Raw genomic sequence first — 17,689 nt, 5'->3', positions numbered from 1 at the left:
ATCTGTATCTGTATCTGTATCTGTATCTGTATCTGTATCTGTATCTGTATCTGTATCTGTATCTGTATCTGTATCTGTATCTGTATCTGTATCTGTATCTGTATCTGTATCTGTATCTGTATCTGTATCTGTATCTGTATCTGTATCTGTATCTGTATCTGTATCTGTATCTGCATCTGTATCTGTATCGGTATCTGTATCGGTATCGGTATCTGTATCGGTATCTGTATCTGTATCGGTATCGGTATCGGTATCGGTATCGGTATCGGTATCGGTATCGGTATCGGTATCGGTATCGGTATCGGTATCGGTATCGGTATCTGTATCTGTATCTGTATCTGTATCTGTATCTGTATCTGTATCTGTATCTGTATCTGTATCTGTATCTGTATCTGTATCTGTATCTGTATCTGTATCTGTATCTGTATCTGTATCTGTATCTGTATCTGTATCTGTATCTGTATCTGTATCTGTATCTGTATCTGTATCTGTATCTGTATCTGTATCTGTATCTGTATCTGTATCTGTATCTGTATCTGTATCTGTATCTGTATCTGTATCTGTATCTGTATCTGTATCTGTATCTGTATCTGTATCTGTATCTGTATCTGTATCTGTATTTGCATCTATATCTGTATTTGTATTTATAGCTGAATCCTATATACCTATAAGTCTATCTGTACCTCTATTTACTCATGCATATACATTTATCCAAACACCACCAACATCTATTTTCTCATATCTTCCATTCTTTCATCGCATTTACCCATACTTACTCAGACGTCAGCGTATTCATATGCTGCTCTAGCTTCATTTGCATTGAAAATCTAACATTTACTTCGTTTTGTGTGAGTTTCTTCCACAGATTAATGTATTATTCGTTCTCATTGTTTCTGAGTTGCTTTTTTGCCAATTTTCATGCTAATCGACAGACAGCAACAAAGGCAACAACAACAAATGCTAACAACATTATCAAATTTAAAGCCCTGAAGTCTGCGACTGCGAGCAAATCAAATGCCGCCTTTTTGTTGATTGTTGATTTTTGTTGAAGCTCTTTTTTCAGATTTATTAAATGCTGTTACTCGTTTTTATTGTTGCGGAAACGATATGCGACTGGCATTCAAATAATTGGGCTCCGCTTAAATACCCTGTATGTATTTGGTTATCACTCTCGAGCAGCAGGCTATTTTAGGCATGGCATAAGATTCTATTGGCTCTGCGTACAGGGTATTTACTAGTCGACGCCTAACGAGCACGTCTATAATTGGCTCAAGTTTATTGTTGCTTTCGGAATTTCGAGTTCTATCGTTGCCTTGATTTGGCACAAACTAACTAAAGTACTATTTCGCTTTATATTTGAATATCTCGAAGCAAACTGGATTTATTATATCGACGCTGACTTAAAAGATACCCACAGCTGCACTTCATATTTTGTTATTACTTTAAAGCTACGAGTTTTTAGACACTTCCGTTGCAAGACTAAAAATTAATAATCAAGAAACTTTTAACAAGATGACTAACAGACCGACAAATATTCTGCCCGCATATATTCGGAAAGTATGAATTTCTATAGAAGAAATTTATATATAGATATAAATAAATAAATTTAAAAATATATTATATTTATAAAGCTGGAGTATGATTCAAGTAAAAAGCTTATGGCTTGCTTAGAATATTAAATATTCAATATTTACATTAGGAAATTAGTACGCCTTGGCACATTGTAAATAATTACGAGGCCAATAAACTATCCACAGGGTCTTTAGAGCTTACTATATTTGACATGAGCATTTTAAGACGATTTCTTGATGACGCCTGAGAGTATGCAGAGAAACTATGGTTAGTGAGAGAAGCTCGTGTTGCTCAGCTAGAAGCACTTTCATTAAGAGTTTCCATGTATTATATACCATTCAAGCGTATAGTATCTGCCACAATGATAAATATATTCCTTATATAAGAAATACAGCCTCAACCAACCCACCATTGGAGTTTTGGCTGGGGATTATGCGGTTATCTCTGTCCCCGTTAGCCTCCAGCCAGCCTAAAAGTCGGCACTTTCATTATCAAAGCATCAAATATTCATGAATTCAGATTGGGCGATGCCCGGGGCCACGATGCACAGGTGACTGGCTGGCAACTCAGCCCCATGGAGTTTACTGAGCAAAGCGACCAAAAAAATGAGAAGCAAGAGAAAAACCAACGAACAGATTTGCAAGTGGTTGCCAGGGGATTGCAGGCACTTGCATACTTATTTTCAATATGCCGGACAGATCGGACGAATGTCTGCGCCCCGGGCATGTCATCGCTATTGCGGGGTGGTTTCCAGCCGCTGCAATGCACAACTAAACAAAGGCTAAATGCTGGGCAGGGGACGGACAGAGGGTTGCTGTCAACTGAAAGCCCGTTTAATCTGCCCTGATTGCGCTTGATACGTTCGAGGCTCGTAATTATGTTTTCTTTCAACTTTGTCATGGGAAAAAAGACCAAATGAAATTTATGTAAAAAATGCTTGAATTGAGAGTGTCCGACTAGAAGTTAGCCTGTAAAAATGATTTATACGGAACCACTAACGTAATATTCAAAATACGCTAACAAACAAATATAATAATCGATTTATCGATTCATATTTAGCGAAATGAAATATGATAATTAGCATAAAATTCAATTTACGAGAATCTATAATATTGGATAATAATATATAAAACGAGAATCCACATATGCTAATTTACAGAATTTACATTTGCTAATCTTGAGGTTAATAATGGAAGTGAAAATTGGACATTAATTTATTTAGCGCTACAAAGTTGAACTGAAGCGGACTGTCAGTCGCCGATAGAGCTTTGGATACATATGTTGATCGGCATCGTATCCAAATACAAACGAACAAAGAGTGACGAAGGCTGAAGAGACTAAACCCAGTAGACCTTAGTGGAGTCCCATAAAAAATAGAAAAGAAATATCAGATTTACAATAAAAATAAAAGAATCAATTTTAATAAATGCATTTAAATAGTTTATAGTTGAAGTATATTTAAATTTGTACTATGGAGCTAATGATAAGAGCAACAATAAAGGAACAAGGAATACAAAAAATAAATGATAATAATAATAATTATAATAATAAAAAGAGATGTAGAAAATGGGTATACTTATTTCCAAGTTAAGTAATATTCTATTATTAAACTAAAATACATTCGAGTCCTTATAATTCGAAATGACAATAGAATCAGTTTTTTTTTTTTTTTTTTCGATTTACTCAGAAATTTAAATTATCCTTAATTATTGGGAATGATTTTTTTCGGGGGGACAGCATTTTTTTCGATTTATCACAATTTTCGATTTCTATATAAATAATATAAAATATATAAAATAAAAAAAAAAAATAAGAATAATAATTTATCAATAATAAAGAAGACCGGACGAAACCAATGCTACTTGAAAAATTTATAATTTATCAGAAAGAAAATGTTCTTGATGAAATTTAGATGAAATAAATAAAATATATTAATCGTTAAGAGTAACTGCCAAAAGACCCAAAAAAGTCGTCTTAACTCACTATTTAAAGTTGCCCTATTCGAAACTCCAGAAATATCTGCCAATAATATATAGACATAGACAGTTTTCTCTCTAAATAATTGTTAATCCAATTAGAATACTCCTCTTTGATATGCATTGCAACATTACAGGGTATACAAATAATGGGCGACCATTTGATGGGGTTGCTCACAGGGTTGGCTGGTAGGCCACAGAGACAGCGATTCAAAATTGAAGTCGCCGAGTTATAAAGTCAGAAGAACTTTGCTCCGGCTGTCAGCTAACAAGTGTTTACAGTTCCGCTGCTCTGTCGATACAGTTACCCCATAAAATTTGGACCAACCGGTAGGTTTTCTGCAAGCGGCCAAAATGAAGCCGTCAAAATGCCAACTGAGCCGGCTAATGAGCCACGCATAAAAGCCAAGCCAAGTCAAGCCAAGACTGAGCTGAAGAGTCAAATAGTTGGATGCGAAACAAAGAACGGAACACAGAGAGAGAGAGATGGAGACAGAGAGAGTGGGCAAGCAAGAAAGGCAGCAAACGCTAATGGGTCGCCAGCAATAAAATGCGTACAGATGAGTGAAGCACCAGAAGCTAAAGAAGCCAAACCTGCACAGTGCCACGAAAGATATTACAATCGATAGCATTTTGTAGAGAGGAATGAAAACCTTTAGCAAACTAAGAAGCAGGAAATGCAAATGCCAACAAGCATTCATCTTAAATATGCACAAAAATCTTGGATGGGGTAGAAGCTAACTATCATATAAAAAATATAGCAAATGTAGCTAGCTGAATGACTAGAGTAAATTGGGAGCACAAAACCCTAAAGGGTTTCAGTTGATCAACAAAGAAAGTTTTCATGCTGCTAAAATAGAAGCTGCCCCACTGTGCGCAGACAGCATTGAAATGGACCAGATACCGCATTTCACCGGCACAGTTGCCAGCGAATCGACCGAGCGTACGGTTCTACAATGATGATCAGGCAGAGCTTTCCACTGGGCCAAGTTCTGCTTCTTGCCTTGGCCCTTGCCGCAGCCACTACAAAGAGGCAACAGCCACTCAATATAGAGCAGCTGCGTCAACTGGGCCTGGGCAACATTATCAATCTGCCCAACTATACCGATCGTAAGTGCTCTCTCTGTCCACCCCATCTTTATTAGCGCCTAACCACTTCAACTCCTTCGACTGCTCCCACAGTGCCTCGTGGCAGCTACGACTTCATCGTGGTCGGAGCTGGCGCCGCTGGCTGCACGCTGGCCGCGCGCCTCTCCGAGAACCCCAACTGGACCGTCTACTTGATAGAGGCGGGCGGCGTGGAGAACTTAATGCATATGATACCCGTGCTGGCGCCCATGCTGCAGCTGACCGCCTCCAATTGGAACTACAAATCGCAGCCGCAGCGGCTCGCCTGTCGCGGCATGAACAACCACGAGTGCGCCCTGCCGCGCGGCAAGGGTCTGGGCGGCACCAGCTCTATTAACTTCATGATCTACAACCGCGGCAATCGACGCGACTTTGACGCCTGGGCGGAGCGGGGCAACCACGGCTGGAGCTACGACGAGGTGCTGCCCTACTTCCTGCGCAGCGAGTCCGCTCAGCTGCAGGGCCTGGAGCACTCGCCCTATCACAATCACAGCGGGCCCCTCAGCGTGGAGGATGTCCGCTACCGCAGCAGCTTGGCCCACGCGTATGTGCGTGCCGCCCAGCAGGCGGGCCATTCACGCACCGACTACAACGGGGAGTCGCAGCTGGGCGTTTCCTATGTGCAGGCCAACACGCTGAAGGGTCGACGGCACAGCGCCTTCAGCGCCTACATTGAGCCTGTGCGACCGCTGCGCAAGAATCTCCACATTCTGACCATGGCTCGGGTCACGCGAGTGCTGATTGACGAGTCCACCAAATCCGCCATCGGCGTGGAGCTGCTGCACGGCCGTCGTCGCTTCGAAGTGCGCACTCGCAAGGAAGTCATCCTCTCGGCGGGGGCCTTCAACTCGCCGCAGCTGCTGATGCTGTCGGGCATCGGGCCGGAGGATAATTTGCGGGCTATCGGGCTGCCCGTGGTGCAGGCTCTGCCAGTGGGCAAGCTGCTGTACGATCACATGTGCCACTTTGGACCCACCTTTGTGACCAACACCACGGGCCAGACGATATTCGCCTCGAGTCTGACACTGCCCGCATTGAAGGACTTTCTGCTAGGACGCGCGGACACACGGCTGTCTAGCATTGGGGGTGTGGAGACGCTGACCTTCATCAAGACACCTGCGGCGCAAACGCCACACGATCAGCCCGACATCGAGCTGATCCAGGTGGCCGGCAGCTTGGCCAGCGATGATGGCACGGGCCTAACGCACGGCGCCAATTTCAAGAATGAGATCTACGAGAAGATGTACCGACACCTGGCCTGGCACCATCAGGATCACTTTACCTTCCTCGTCATGCAATTCAAGCCACAGTCCGTGGGCCGCCTCTGGCTGCACACTCGCAATCCGCTCGAATGGCCTCGCATCGACCCCAAGTACTTTGCCGTCGAACAGGATGTGGAGCAGCTGCTAGAGGGCATCAAGGAGGCCATCCGCATCACCCAGATGCCAGCCCTCCAGGCACTGGGCGCCAGGCTCCTAGATCGCCCCGTGCCTGGCTGTGAGGATCAGCGCTTCGGCTCGGACGACTACTGGCGCTGCTCCATCCGCACCATGTCCTACACACTCCACCACCAGGTGGCCACCTGCCGCATGGGACCAGCCACCGATCCCACTGCTGTGGTCAGCCCGGAGCTGAAGGTGCACGGCATGCGCAAGCTGCGCGTCGTGGACACCAGTGTCATTCCCCTGCCACCCACCGCCCACACGAATGCGGCAGCCTTCATGATCGGCGAGAAGGCGGCCGACTTGATAAGAGGCGATTGGCTTTGAGCTTGAAGAGACTCAAAGCTGACAGACGGGCATGAATAGCCGCGTGAGTAAATGGGTTAATAAAATGCGAGTCGAAAGCTCGCGTGAATGAGTGTGGAGAAGGTAAATAAAAACGAGAACGAGTCCAACGGGTTCTTCCCCAAACGGGAGTGAGCAAAACCGATAGAGACGTAATTCTCTTTTTTTTTTGTTTAATTTTTTTTTTTTTTTTTTTTTGGTAATGAGTAATTTTAATTTTGTTTGTAAGTTAAATGAACCCGCGTCAATTAAAAAGTGAAATTGTTCAATCGTCGCATATATTAGGCCATTAAACATACCCTGCACGACCCTCCCACTGGAGGCACATTTGGCTCTGTAGCATTAATGTGCCGTTAGTTAGTAAGATCCGTATACCCCATGACATTTCCTGCACATTCCATTTAGCCATAAAATAAAACCTATTTAATAATTGATGCAATGAAATTGGTATGCCGGCATACAGGTTTATATTAAATTTATTCGATACAGGTTCCTATTTATTTCGTTTATGTGGGGTATGTGGTATGTGCCCTTCGGGGCCTCGCTTTATTAGAATTCTTTAACTCGTATACCTCGCAACAATTGGTGGGCTTTTGGGAAGAGGAGTCCCTTATCGTGTTTATGGGCTATTTAACGCTCGTTTCCACTTGAACTTTATGAGAGACCGAAAACAATGCGAGTACGCAATTCAGACCTGCTCTGCTGCGATCCGGGAGCCTTACTCAGGTCTCAGACTTATAAAGCTTAATCTCCCAGTCAGTGGCATCAGTAAAATGTTGCTTTTGGCACTGCTAACAACACACTTTGTGGCTTCTCTGGCTGAGCCGCGGCTCATCCAGCAGCTGAGGGAACTGGGTCTCGTCAACTTGCTGGAGCAGCAGGTGCGCCCGAATGGTGAGTTAAGCAACCACAGCAACACATCTTTGAAGAATGCCCCGCCCTATTGAGAGCAACTATTCGCAGTGCCTCGGAACTCGGCTAGCTACGACTTTATTGTGGTGGGAGCTGGCGCCGCTGGCTGCACCCTGGCGGCGCGACTCTCCGAGAATCCCCAGTGGCGCGTGGCCCTGATCGAGGCGGGCGGCGTCGAGAACATTGCCCACCTGACGCCCGTGCTGGCTGGACAGCTGCAGCTGACTGCCTCCAATTGGAACTATCATTCGGTGCCGCAGCGGCTCGCCTGTCGCGGCATGAACAACCACGAGTGCGCCCTGCCGCGCGGCAAGGGTCTGGGCGGCACCAGCTCCATGAACTTCATGATCTACAACCGCGGCAATCGACGCGACTTTGACGCCTGGGCGGAGCGGGGCAACCACGGCTGGAGCTACGACGAGGTGCTGCCCTACTTCCTGCGCAGCGAGTCCGCTCAGCTGCAGGGCCTGGAGCACTCGCCCTATCACAACCACAGCGGGCCCCTCAGCGTGGAGGATGTGCGCATCCGCAGCAGCCTGGTGCATGCGTATGTGCGAGCCGCCGAGCAGGCGGGTCATCCGCGCACCGACTACAACGGCCAGTCGCAGCTGGGCGTTTCCTATGTGCAGGCCAACACACTCAATGGGCGCCGGCACAGCGCGTACTCCGCCTACATACAGCCCGTGCGTCGGCTGAGGCCCAATCTGCACGTCTTTCCGTTCACCAGGGCAACCCGCGTGCTCATCGACGTGGCTACCAAGTCGGCGCAGGGCATTGAACTGGTCTACAAACAGCGCACATACAAGTTTAGGGCGCACAAGGAAGTCATCCTCTCCGCGGGGGCCTTCAACTCGCCGCAGCTGCTGATGCTGTCGGGCATCGGGCCGGAGGATAATTTGCGAGCTATCGGGCTGCCCGTGGTGCAGGCTCTGCCAGTGGGCAAGCTGCTGTACGATCACATGTGCCACTTTGGACCCACCTTTGTGACCAACACCACGGGCCAGACGATATTTCCAACAAGTGTTACCCTATCTGACATACTGTCCTTCTATCTGGCTGGCAATCCGGCAACGCGTCTCAGCTCCATTGGGGGTGTCGAGGCGTTGACCTTCCTAAAATCGCCTCGATCACGCCGGCCCAGCGACTGGCCGGATCTAGAGTTTATATTCGTGGCGGGCAGTCTAGCCAGCGATGAGGGCACGGCACTCAAAATGGGCGCCAACTTCAAAGATGAGATCTATGACACGCTCCACAGGCCGCTGCAGCTGGCGAGTCAGGATCATTTCACGCTGCTTGTGATGCAATTTCATCCCAAGTCGGTGGGTCGTCTCTGGCTGCACAACCGTAATCCCTTCACCTGGCCCAAAATCGATCCCAACTATTTCCAAAATGAGGAGGATGTAGAGTACCTGCTCGATGGCATCAAGGAGGCCCTCCGCATCATTCAGATGCCAGCTCTCCAGGCACTGGGCGCCAGGCTCCTAGATCGCCCCGTGCCTGGCTGTGAGGATCAGCGCTTCGGCTCGGACGACTACTGGCGCTGCTCCATCCGCACCATGTCCTACACACTCCACCACCAGGTGGCCACCTGCCGCATGGGACCAGCCACCGATCCCACTGCTGTGGTCAGCCCGGAGCTGAAGGTGCACGGCATGCGCAAGCTGCGCGTCGTGGACACCAGTGTCATTCCCCTGCCACCCACCGCCCACACGAATGCGGCAGCCTTCATGATCGGCGAGAAGGCGGCCGACTTGATAAGAGACCATTGGCTTTGAGATTCAAGTGTGGCGGTCGAAACCCTGTGGCTGACGTAACGGAGGGATGGGCTCCAAGCTTGTTGTTTGCCTCGGCCAAGTTAATTAAATGAAATCGCCTAACATGATAACAGGAGGGCAACAGAGCGGGGGACGGGGGGAGCTGAGCTGAGCTGAGCTGGAGCCTGGGGGTTGACCGGCCGCAGAGTGCATTCACCCAGTCCCAAGTAACGAGGGTTGAAATACTTTCGTTTCGACTAGGCACAGCCACGATATACTTATCCAACGGGGTGGTTTGCATGCCGCCAGCCATGAAATAGTCAAAACATGAAAACTGAAACTTGCCAACGGATGCTGTTGGCTGTACCCAAAGCCCAACAGGGAGAGCTCGGCGGAGGCAGGTAAAGGGGGGTTGCGAATTGTTTAGCTCGCCCGTTGAACGGATGAAAAGAGTGCGGGGAGGGAGGGGGGGGGGGAGGGTATAGCTAGTATGCTAGATGAGTTGACTTGCAGTCGATGGGGATGGTGCTTACAAGTGGTTATCAGTATGCAGGGGCAGAAGCAGAGGCAGAGGCAGAGGAAGCGGCTGAGAGGCAAACAAATTTCCCATTGTTGTTGTTTGTTCTGCTGTTGTGGTTGTTAGCCTTGTTGCGGGCAGCAAGGCAACAACACTTTCAATATGCATCATCGGGGGGCTTTCAGAGGGGGGCCAGCAACGTCAAAAATCGGGAATACCCCGAATGAAATCCTATTTTCAGTTTACAGCATTAGTTTTTAAGTACGGATCGTGCATTGATAACTCATAGATAGCAGTAAAAGGCCACACCATCTTATCTACACATAATTCAATTATATTATATACAGAAATCAATTCAATTGATTGGCTCACTGAGTGCTCCGCTGATAGGCTGATTTCAGGGTGATTAACATACGATAGGAAATGTAATAGCTGACCTAATGAAATATTTGCTCGTATCTGATTTGATTAGTGGTAGCCATATATGTGTATGTATATGTATCTGAAAGTCAATTACAGATTTCTAGACTAAGTTTGTGTTTGTATGTAGATATCAAGTATATGAGAATATTTTGATATATTCAAAATAATAGCTCGCAAATTCTTTTTATTATCCAAGTCTCTCTCATTCCTTTACTCACTTTCTCTCTCTCTCTTCCTGTCTCTCTCAGTCTCTATCTCTCTTTCTGTTACCCTCTCTCATTCTTTCTCTCTCTCTCTCTCTCTCCCTCTCTCTTTCTCTCTCTCCCTCTCTCTCTCTCTCTCTCTCCCTCTCTCTCTCTCTCTCTCTCTGTGCCTGTCTCTCTCTATCCTTCTCTAAGTTTCCCTCTCTCTCTATATGTCGCTTACTCACTCTCTATCTCTCTTACTCACTTACTCTCTCTCTCTCTCTCTCTATCTCTCTCTTTCTCCCACACCCTCTCTGATCTCTCTTATTCTTACTCCTTCTCACTGTAGTTAACTTTTGGCCTCTCTCTTCATCTATTCATCTCTCTCTATCTCCACCTCTGTCTCCCTCCCATTTATTATCATTCATTCTCTTACCCTCTCTCTCGCTTACTGTATATCTCTCAAAATTCCGCAATCTCAAAACAACAATCATTGCTTATTAGGCTTTGCAAATTGTTGATAAGATATATGATACCTGTTTATAAATAGGTTTTGCACATTCATTTATATCAATATTTATTTGAACTTCTTAATAGGCGGTAATTCCCCTCGATATATACTAAATATATATAGTATACAGATATGGCTAGTTCAATTTCACAGCTCTTGAGAAACAGCAAAAGTTTTCAGCAAATACTTCAAGTGCAGATCATAGCTATAAAGTATAAAGTATAATACACGATATGTGAGTAATCTACTACTAAAAGAGTCCCACAGCTAGCATACCCCACTTGCGCATAATCTTGTTGAGGAGTATGCGAAACAATTTCAAGCTAAGCGCCACGAAGTATGCAACGGAAAATGTAGCAGCTGCTGACTGTCAACAATGCGGATGGGTTTGCTTAATTACTGCATTTGAAATTGGTTTCCGAGGGTGCGACGCACAGTTGTAAAAAGGGCGAGAGTTTTATATACACATATGTGAAAGAGTATGAACTTCACTTGGTTACTTACAACTACTAGTTGAAGTTGAGACGAAATCAAGTCAGAAATTCGAGAGGAGACTTCGAGTCGATTATCCATAATTGTTTATTGTAATGATATATCTAAAGACAATCAGCTTGTGAGCTCACCTGAAACAATTAACGCCTCATTGGGGCCCGTTGTGTGTATGTTGCCCATGCTGGAAGACTTTGTCGTTGGGGCTGTCCTCCTAATTGGCTAATTCACTTTGAATCCTGTACGTTTGTGTACGATTGTCGGCTCCTCTGGACTCGGATCGAAGACTGCAGCAACAGCGATAAACAACAGAACAATATAGATATACGTATGTGTATGTGGCGTAAGTAAACAAAGGTGAAATAAAAAGAAATGAAGTCCGCTTCAAATCGAATTCAAGCAGGAAGCACTTTTTGTGCCGCGAGTGTTTCCGGTGCCGCCGCAGAGTATGCTACATTTATTTATACTTGCATCGGCACGCTGCGAGTTATTGCTTTCCCATATGTGTTTTGTTTTGTTTTGCTTTGTGCTTGCATTTACATGTTGGGGCGGCGTCAACAGCAACAACAACGATAACAACTTGTTCTGAGCAATTGAGCATCAAATGTGTAAATCACACTCACACATGCTCTTAATAGCGATTTTATCGAGCTTTTCTGTCCGCATCGCAAAAGTAAAATAATTCGAAAAAAAATTCCCTTGTTAATTGAATTATTTTATATAAATTTAATACGCTCGTTAAAAAAAAGAACAAGCTAAATCATCGCACCACCCAAACAACAGCCGCGTACGCCAAATAAAATTAGAACAGAAACAACAACAAAAACAACAGCGTGTAATGGCGTCCCATTGAACTGGTCTAGTGGCGGCCGCATGACGCAAACATTGAAGCATTTGGGCAGCGCTGCGGCAGCGCTGCGGCAGCGACGCGAAATTACTATTGCTGCGAGGATGTTTGACTTGTGTGCGTGTGTGTGAGCGAGTGCGTGTGCGTGTGATATTAAAAAATATGCATAAATATTGAGAGCAAACGCCGCTTATCATGAGCTCATCTTCGGCGCTTTTTTACATACATACATATACTTTGTTTAGAACAAAAAGCAGCACTAGTAGCAGCACAGCCTATGCAACAATAGAAACACACAAATTACTCACATATATGTACACACACACACACACATACATACGAGGAAAAAATAACCCCTAGCGGCCGCCTTTACTTCACATTCTAGTTGGGGTTGCTGCTGTGTGTCAAATTCTTATTGGAAGTAAACAAAAATTTGTATGCATTCTGTTATTGCCTGCTTATTGGTTTCCTATTGACGCCGCCTAAATCAGCAAACACTCAGCTAAAGTCACTCTCTGCAACGATCAACCGGCAATATAAATATATATATATATTAAATAATATATATATATATGTAAGTTAAAAGAAACGCGCGCAAACCACTTCACAAATTTCAGTTTCAATTTCACCCACAATTGCACTACAAAAAAATAAAAGAAAAACAATGGACAGAAGAACAAAATATTGAACAAATGCCGCTCATATTTGTGTATGCGACAACAAGTAGCACGCACCAATACACACGATCGCAAGCACTTGAATGTTATTTATTTTTATTTGTAACTAATTGGTATGCGCCAGCGAGCAACGAACATTTATTTATTCCGGCACCGCAGAACTCCACAATCGAATTGGCAATGTTAGATTCTATTTGGCTTATCGTTCACTGTTATCGAAATTGAATATGACTGCTGCCAGTGTGACCAGCCCCGATAAGTTTGTTCAAAATTTGGTATTTAATGCAGAGCCAGCAAAATTAATTACTTATTAATGTTTAATAATTCCTTAATATTAATTTAAAAACTATTGCGTAAACCGGACTACCGAATTGATAAAGCTACGGCTTCTACTTTAAAACAATCGCAATGAAGTGTATAAAGGGAATCTCTGTTGGTATTAATTATTTGCACTTTCTTACAGTTAGCTTAAGTTATATATTTATTTTTATTTTATTTTTTAAATATAAATTAAACGACGAATAATTTGGTTGATATTACTTGTTTATTTATATTATTTATTTTTTGTTCACTTTAAGCTGTAGTTTTTGAACGTCCCGCAATAGAATTATTTCGGTTCGTTATCGTCTATCGATATATTACTTTTGACATATGCATATTTCAGCAGCTCAAATGTTGAAAATTGGCAGAGACAGTTGTACGAAAAATAAAAAATGGTTAGAGCGGAGAGCATACTACGTTGTTACCTGTGCAACTGCACATTTGAGGACAATAAGGTATACGAGCACATGTTCGACCAGCGCTACGACGCGGACGGCATTGAGCTGAAGAGTCTGGCCAACATTTTGGCAATAGTCCTGGGCTATGAACTGCAGAAAGAGCAGCTTCACTCCACGGTGAGCATAAGAGAGGAAGAGTGTTCCTTAATATCGATGAACTAATATACTCTCATATTTCGCAGTTTGTGTGCAGCACCTGCAAGGTGAGCCTGCTCAACTTCGAGGCATTAGAGAATCAAGTGACTGCGGCACGGCTGGAAATACAAGAAAAACATATGTTAACACTTGAGCTAAATGGAAGACTAATTATGAAAGAGGAAGAGGAGGAAGAGGTGGAAGAAGAAGAGGAGGAAGAGGAAGAGGAGGAGGATGAAAACGAGCTTCTAAGCGAGGACAACAGTTTGCTCGAGTCGGATTTTGTCGAGGAGCACACAATAACCAATGTCGAACATTTAAACATACTGGAGCGATGCCCAGATGATATAGAACTAATTAATGAGATGGACACGGACACGGACACGAACACGAACACGGAGATCAACAATATAGACTATGACGAGTGCGATAGCGACGAGGAAGAGGAGCCGGAAGATAATTTCAAAGTGAAGCAAGGAGGTTCGTTCTCAAATTATCTATCACCAGAATAATTTTAGATAATTTCAAGTTTTTTTCTGTTCCTCTATAGCAGCTGGCAAACAATCGAAGGCACAAGCCAAGAACCGCTGCGGGTATTGTGGGAAGACATTCGGTCGGCGCCAATGGCTGGAGGATCACGAGCGTGTGCACACGGGCGAGCGGCCCTACAAGTGTGACCAGTGTCATGCAACCTTTGCGCAACGCGCCAACTTGCGCAGTCACCTGTTGGCCACCCACGAAAATAAGACGAGCTTTAAGTGCAACCAGTGCGAGCGCAGCTTTAAACGCAGGCGTCTGCTGGCTAACCACATCAAGTCGAAGCACACTCAGGTGCGAGATGTGAAATGCGAGTTCTGTGAGGCAACGTTCGCCAGCCCGATAAATATGATGAAGCATATGCTCTGCCACACCGGTAAAAAGAACTACAGCTGCGAGATCTGTGGCAAGCAGTTCAGTCGACCCGAAAATCGCAACGTTCATCACTTCGTGCACAGCATTCGGAAGCCCTATGCCTGCGTTGTCTGCGACGAGGACTTTATGCGCAAGCAGCAGCTCCAGAAGCACATAGCAATTACCCAACATCCCAATCCGAAGATCGTCCGTCGCCAGCCGATGTTTAGTGCCGCCAACAGCGACAAGCTACTCCAAAGACCGCTCAGTGAGGCTAACAAATGATTGCCCGATTTCAAATATGAGCAATTAGCAATAGAAATATATCTTCTTTAATAAAGAATCTTTATACGAGATTCAATGAAATAGCCAATATTTCATTTAAAATACTCATACATGTGCTATCTCTTTTTAAGTGATGCTTACCAACCTTCTCTGTCGCACAAAATCAAACATTTTTTGTTTGGTGTGCGGCAAATGCTTGTAAGGGAACAGTGCTAGACAACGCTGTATGGACGAACTACTTGCCGGATATCAACAGCTGTTTCGAGTTGTCAGCTTGCCAAATTAAACTACGTGAATAGAATTCAATAATCACTTGTTTTTTAATTTATAAAAGTAATTATACCAGTAAAATGCCTCCAGTTATACTTTAAATGAATCTGTTATTTTGAGCTTCTGTCTCTTTTCAACTCATGTTTACTGTCGTGCTCTCTCTTTCTTACACCAAAATAAACATTGTCTTGGCGTTTGTTGTCCCAACGAAATTGAAGCAGTGGCTCAGTGTTGTACAATGCCCTTTGTTATGTATGTCTCGCAGTCAAACAGCTGTTCGCCATATATTAACAGCTGATTATTGCCACAAATTAAAACGCGTGCAATTTTGCGGCAAATACAATTGCCCAATTGGGCAACATGCAAAAAATGTCAATATAAACTAATGCCTCCATAACAAAGGTCTGAGAGCTCAACATAAATGAACTTCAAATTCTGATAAGCTTGTTGGGGCTTCAACAGGTTGGCAAATGCCGCTTGCCATACAGGAAAGCCGCTGAAAACAACCTCCTCTTCCCCGCCCCAAGTGCCATACTTATTCGCACTAATTATATTGTCTCATCAATTCCAATAGATAATTCTTATATCTTTTCATTCCATGGAAATCCCGAATCAAATACAAGTAAAAAATTCTTTATTGCGTGCTACTGCGGACGCCCTTGTTTTTTCTAATAAAAAAAGAAAAAAAAATCCCATTGGATTCATCGAAGAATCAGTTTTGTATGTATTGGTTCTTCAACAGTACCTCAACTTTTCTCTCTTAAATGTACGCACACAAACACTTTGCAACTTGTAAATTAATGTTTGTATTGATGGAAAAAAATTACGGGTTTGGTTTTTATGTTTTTAGTTGTTTAACACCGGCCTGGGCGACTGACGGCTAGTGATGCCCACCGCCGCTGCACCCGTTCCAGAACACATTTTATTCAGAACGCAACATCTTCTCCTTCTGACGCTGCAGCTTCTTCTTGGAGAGCTTCTTCTTTGCAGGCTCATCGTCGGTCGCCTTGGCGACGATCTCCTCCTTCTCGGAGAGGATAACCTCAACGTGGCATGGGGATGACATGTAGGGATTGATGCGACCATGAGCACGGTACGTGCGACGACGCAGGCACTGGGCGCGGTTCACCTGAATGTGATCGACAACCAGACGATCGGCATCCAGTCCCTTGTAGTCAGCGTTCGCCTCGGCATTGCGCAGCAACTGCAGGAGAAACTCGGCGGACTTCTTGGGCCAGCGACCCTGTGTGGTCTTCCACTGCTTGGCCTGGGCGCAACGGCCGACGCCACCGTTGAATCGGCGGAAAGGAACGCATTCCTTCTGATCGATGACGGCCTTGAGGAAACGCTGGGCACGACGCAGGGACATGCGCTTGATGGCCTGCGCGGTCTCGTGGGTGTTCTGTGAAGAGAAAAGGCACATTAGATTCCGATATATGTACATGAAGGGGACAACGTTGCTGTGGGCGTGGCATTTATATGTGTACTACAGTTGGCTTTGTATCACGCTACAGGTAGAGACGAGTGCATTAAGCGCTGCTCGCCGCTGTTTTAACATGACTGAGATTTACTTTGGACGCATTCGAGAAACAAATAATCGCCAGAATTATAAGCGATTACTTTATAAAGGAATGCGCCGTAATTACAATTCCTATTCAAGACATTAAACTAAGGATTAGGCGCTGTATCACGCTACAGGTAGAGACGAACGCATCGAGCGCAGATCGCCGCTGTTTTAACATGACTGGAGTTTACTGTGGGGCACACTTGAGCTGGATACACGCAGATGAGATGCGTGCAGTGCATTTAATGAGTGCGCCCGCACTTGGTTATACTGAGGCTGTAGACAAGGCTTTAGAAGAACGCGATTTAGATTATTATCGCATTCTGCTGATAGCTTGTCCCTATAGATGATATTCTAGCAACAATGCAAAAGCGAAAACCTGCAATTATAGCAGAAGAATCACTGATTAATGTTGCACACGCACACACACACAACCATGCTTTTGCCGACACTATCAACAACTGTTTGGCGCCCGTCTGCATCTTGGAGAGGAATCGCCTTACTTACCTTAAAGTGAACACGTAGATTCGGTCCGCGCGCCTTGCACGACTTGGTGGCGTTATCTGGCTCACGTGAGTAACGGCCCATTATTTAATATCTACAAAATATATAGTAAATACCAATGTTTTAGTCACTTCAAGGAACACGAAAAAAAAGTGTTTGTATGTACACAGAAAAAAAAAAACACAACTTTCGTGGTCAACTGGCAACAGTTTGTATTTGCATTTGTATAGCAATTTTGTGCACAAGGCATTCAACACATAATAATTGTTATTATTTTTCGCGATTTGTTGATATATACTTATTTTATTACTACGATGTATAAAAATTTATTTGCGGCTTTGCCAATTCAGCGTACCTCCTTCGTCGTGTACGAAACCGGAAAAGAACCTTTGACAGCGAGTTGGTGGCCATGCTTGATATGACAACAAATCGGTATCGAGAAGCACAACACAGTGTTGCACAGTGCGCGTGTATGTGAGCGGC

At 44.6% G+C, this 17,689-nt stretch overlaps 5 protein-coding genes across 13 annotated transcripts in view; 3 read left to right on the top strand and 2 right to left on the bottom strand.

The window, feature by feature from the left end:
* Positions 1 to 13,040, bottom strand: part of Flo2 (flotillin-2) — a 125,443-nt gene extending 112,403 nt beyond the window's left edge. For 6 of the 7 annotated variants that reach the window (XM_089475303.1, XM_089475304.1, XM_089475301.1 and 3 more), the window contains exons 1-2: positions 12,836 to 12,996; positions 11,389 to 11,541 (exon numbers count right to left, since the gene is read on the bottom strand). In XM_089475303.1, coding sequence (XP_089331429.1) covers positions 11,389 to 11,437 — 49 coding nt within the window. In that variant the 5' untranslated portion in view covers positions 11,438 to 11,541; positions 12,836 to 12,996. Of the gene's footprint in view, positions 1 to 11,388; positions 11,542 to 12,835 lie in introns of all 7 variants that reach the window. The other variant, XM_089475302.1, reaches the window with a different exon arrangement.
* LOC149268037 (glucose dehydrogenase [FAD, quinone]) lies at positions 4,474 to 6,897 on the top strand. The gene is made up of 2 exons (XM_089475299.1): positions 4,474 to 4,658; positions 4,731 to 6,897. The coding sequence occupies exons 1-2, from the start codon at positions 4,505 to 4,507 to the stop codon at positions 6,443 to 6,445; spliced, it is 1,869 nt and encodes a 622-aa protein (XP_089331425.1). The 5' UTR covers positions 4,474 to 4,504; the 3' UTR covers positions 6,446 to 6,897.
* Positions 7,220 to 9,260, top strand: LOC149268036 (glucose dehydrogenase [FAD, quinone]-like). The gene is made up of 2 exons (XM_089475300.1): positions 7,220 to 7,357; positions 7,427 to 9,260. Exons 1-2 carry the CDS (start codon positions 7,237 to 7,239, stop codon positions 9,148 to 9,150), a joined length of 1,845 nt encoding a protein of 614 aa, XP_089331426.1. The 5' UTR covers positions 7,220 to 7,236; the 3' UTR covers positions 9,151 to 9,260.
* A 361-nt stretch (positions 13,041 to 13,401) lies between the features above and the next one.
* On the top strand, positions 13,402 to 14,972 carry LOC108619307 (uncharacterized). 2 transcript variants are annotated; one of them, XM_018015827.2, is made up of 3 exons: positions 13,402 to 13,674; positions 13,740 to 14,172; positions 14,246 to 14,972. In XM_018015827.2, exons 1-3 carry the CDS (start codon positions 13,492 to 13,494, stop codon positions 14,866 to 14,868), a joined length of 1,239 nt encoding a protein of 412 aa, XP_017871316.1. In that variant the 5' UTR covers positions 13,402 to 13,491; the 3' UTR covers positions 14,869 to 14,972. The 2 variants fall into 2 exon arrangements, with proteins under 2 accessions (XP_017871316.1, XP_017871315.1); XM_018015826.2 differs by having other exon boundaries at positions 13,403 to 13,674; positions 14,243 to 14,972.
* An 856-nt stretch (positions 14,973 to 15,828) lies between these two features.
* On the bottom strand, positions 15,829 to 17,689 carry RpL17 (ribosomal protein L17). Of its 2 annotated transcripts, none has more exons than XM_018015830.2 (3): positions 17,562 to 17,689; positions 17,210 to 17,300; positions 15,829 to 16,540 (listed from the first exon to the last, which is right to left on the bottom strand). In XM_018015830.2, the coding sequence occupies exons 2-3, from the start codon at positions 17,288 to 17,290 to the stop codon at positions 16,061 to 16,063; spliced, it is 561 nt and encodes a 186-aa protein (XP_017871319.1). In that variant the 5' UTR covers positions 17,291 to 17,300; positions 17,562 to 17,689; the 3' UTR covers positions 15,829 to 16,060. The 2 variants fall into 2 exon arrangements, with proteins under 2 accessions (XP_017871319.1, XP_089331435.1); XM_089475309.1 differs by having other exon boundaries at positions 17,505 to 17,584.

Source organism: Drosophila arizonae, chromosome X, assembly GCF_054131065.1.
Source record: "Drosophila arizonae isolate 15081-1271.41 chromosome X, UAZ_ARI_1.0, whole genome shotgun sequence".
Lineage (NCBI taxonomy): Eukaryota > Metazoa > Arthropoda > Insecta > Diptera > Drosophilidae > Drosophila > Drosophila arizonae.
Note: the sequence above shows the minus strand (reverse complement) of the source record. Positions and strands in the feature narration are given on the sequence as shown.

Bases quoted from the DNA above. Each gene is read 5' to 3' on its own strand.
- LOC149268037 (XM_089475299.1), top strand. From the start codon at position 4,505: ATGATGATCAGGCAGAGCTTTCCACTGGGCCAAGTTCTGCTTCTTGCC. The intron at 4,659-4,730 runs GTAAGTGCTCTC...CTGCTCCCACAG, and splicing joins TCTGCCCAACTATACCGATC to TGCCTCGTGGCAGCTACGAC.
- LOC149268036 (XM_089475300.1), top strand. From the start codon at position 7,237: ATGTTGCTTTTGGCACTGCTAACAACACACTTTGTGGCTTCTCTGGCT. The intron at 7,358-7,426 runs GTGAGTTAAGCA...AACTATTCGCAG, and splicing joins GCAGCAGGTGCGCCCGAATG to TGCCTCGGAACTCGGCTAGC.
- LOC108619307 (XM_018015826.2), top strand. From the start codon at position 13,492: ATGGTTAGAGCGGAGAGCATACTACGTTGTTACCTGTGCAACTGCACA. The intron at 13,675-13,739 runs GTGAGCATAAGA...CATATTTCGCAG, and splicing joins AAGAGCAGCTTCACTCCACG to TTTGTGTGCAGCACCTGCAA. The intron at 14,173-14,242 runs GTTCGTTCTCAA...GTTCCTCTATAG, and splicing joins TTTCAAAGTGAAGCAAGGAG to CAGCTGGCAAACAATCGAAG.
- RpL17 (XM_018015830.2), bottom strand. From the start codon at position 17,290: ATGGGCCGTTACTCACGTGAGCCAGATAACGCCACCAAGTCGTGCAAG. The intron at 16,541-17,209 runs GTAAGTAAGGCG...TTCTCTTCACAG, and splicing joins ATCTACGTGTTCACTTTAAG to AACACCCACGAGACCGCGCA.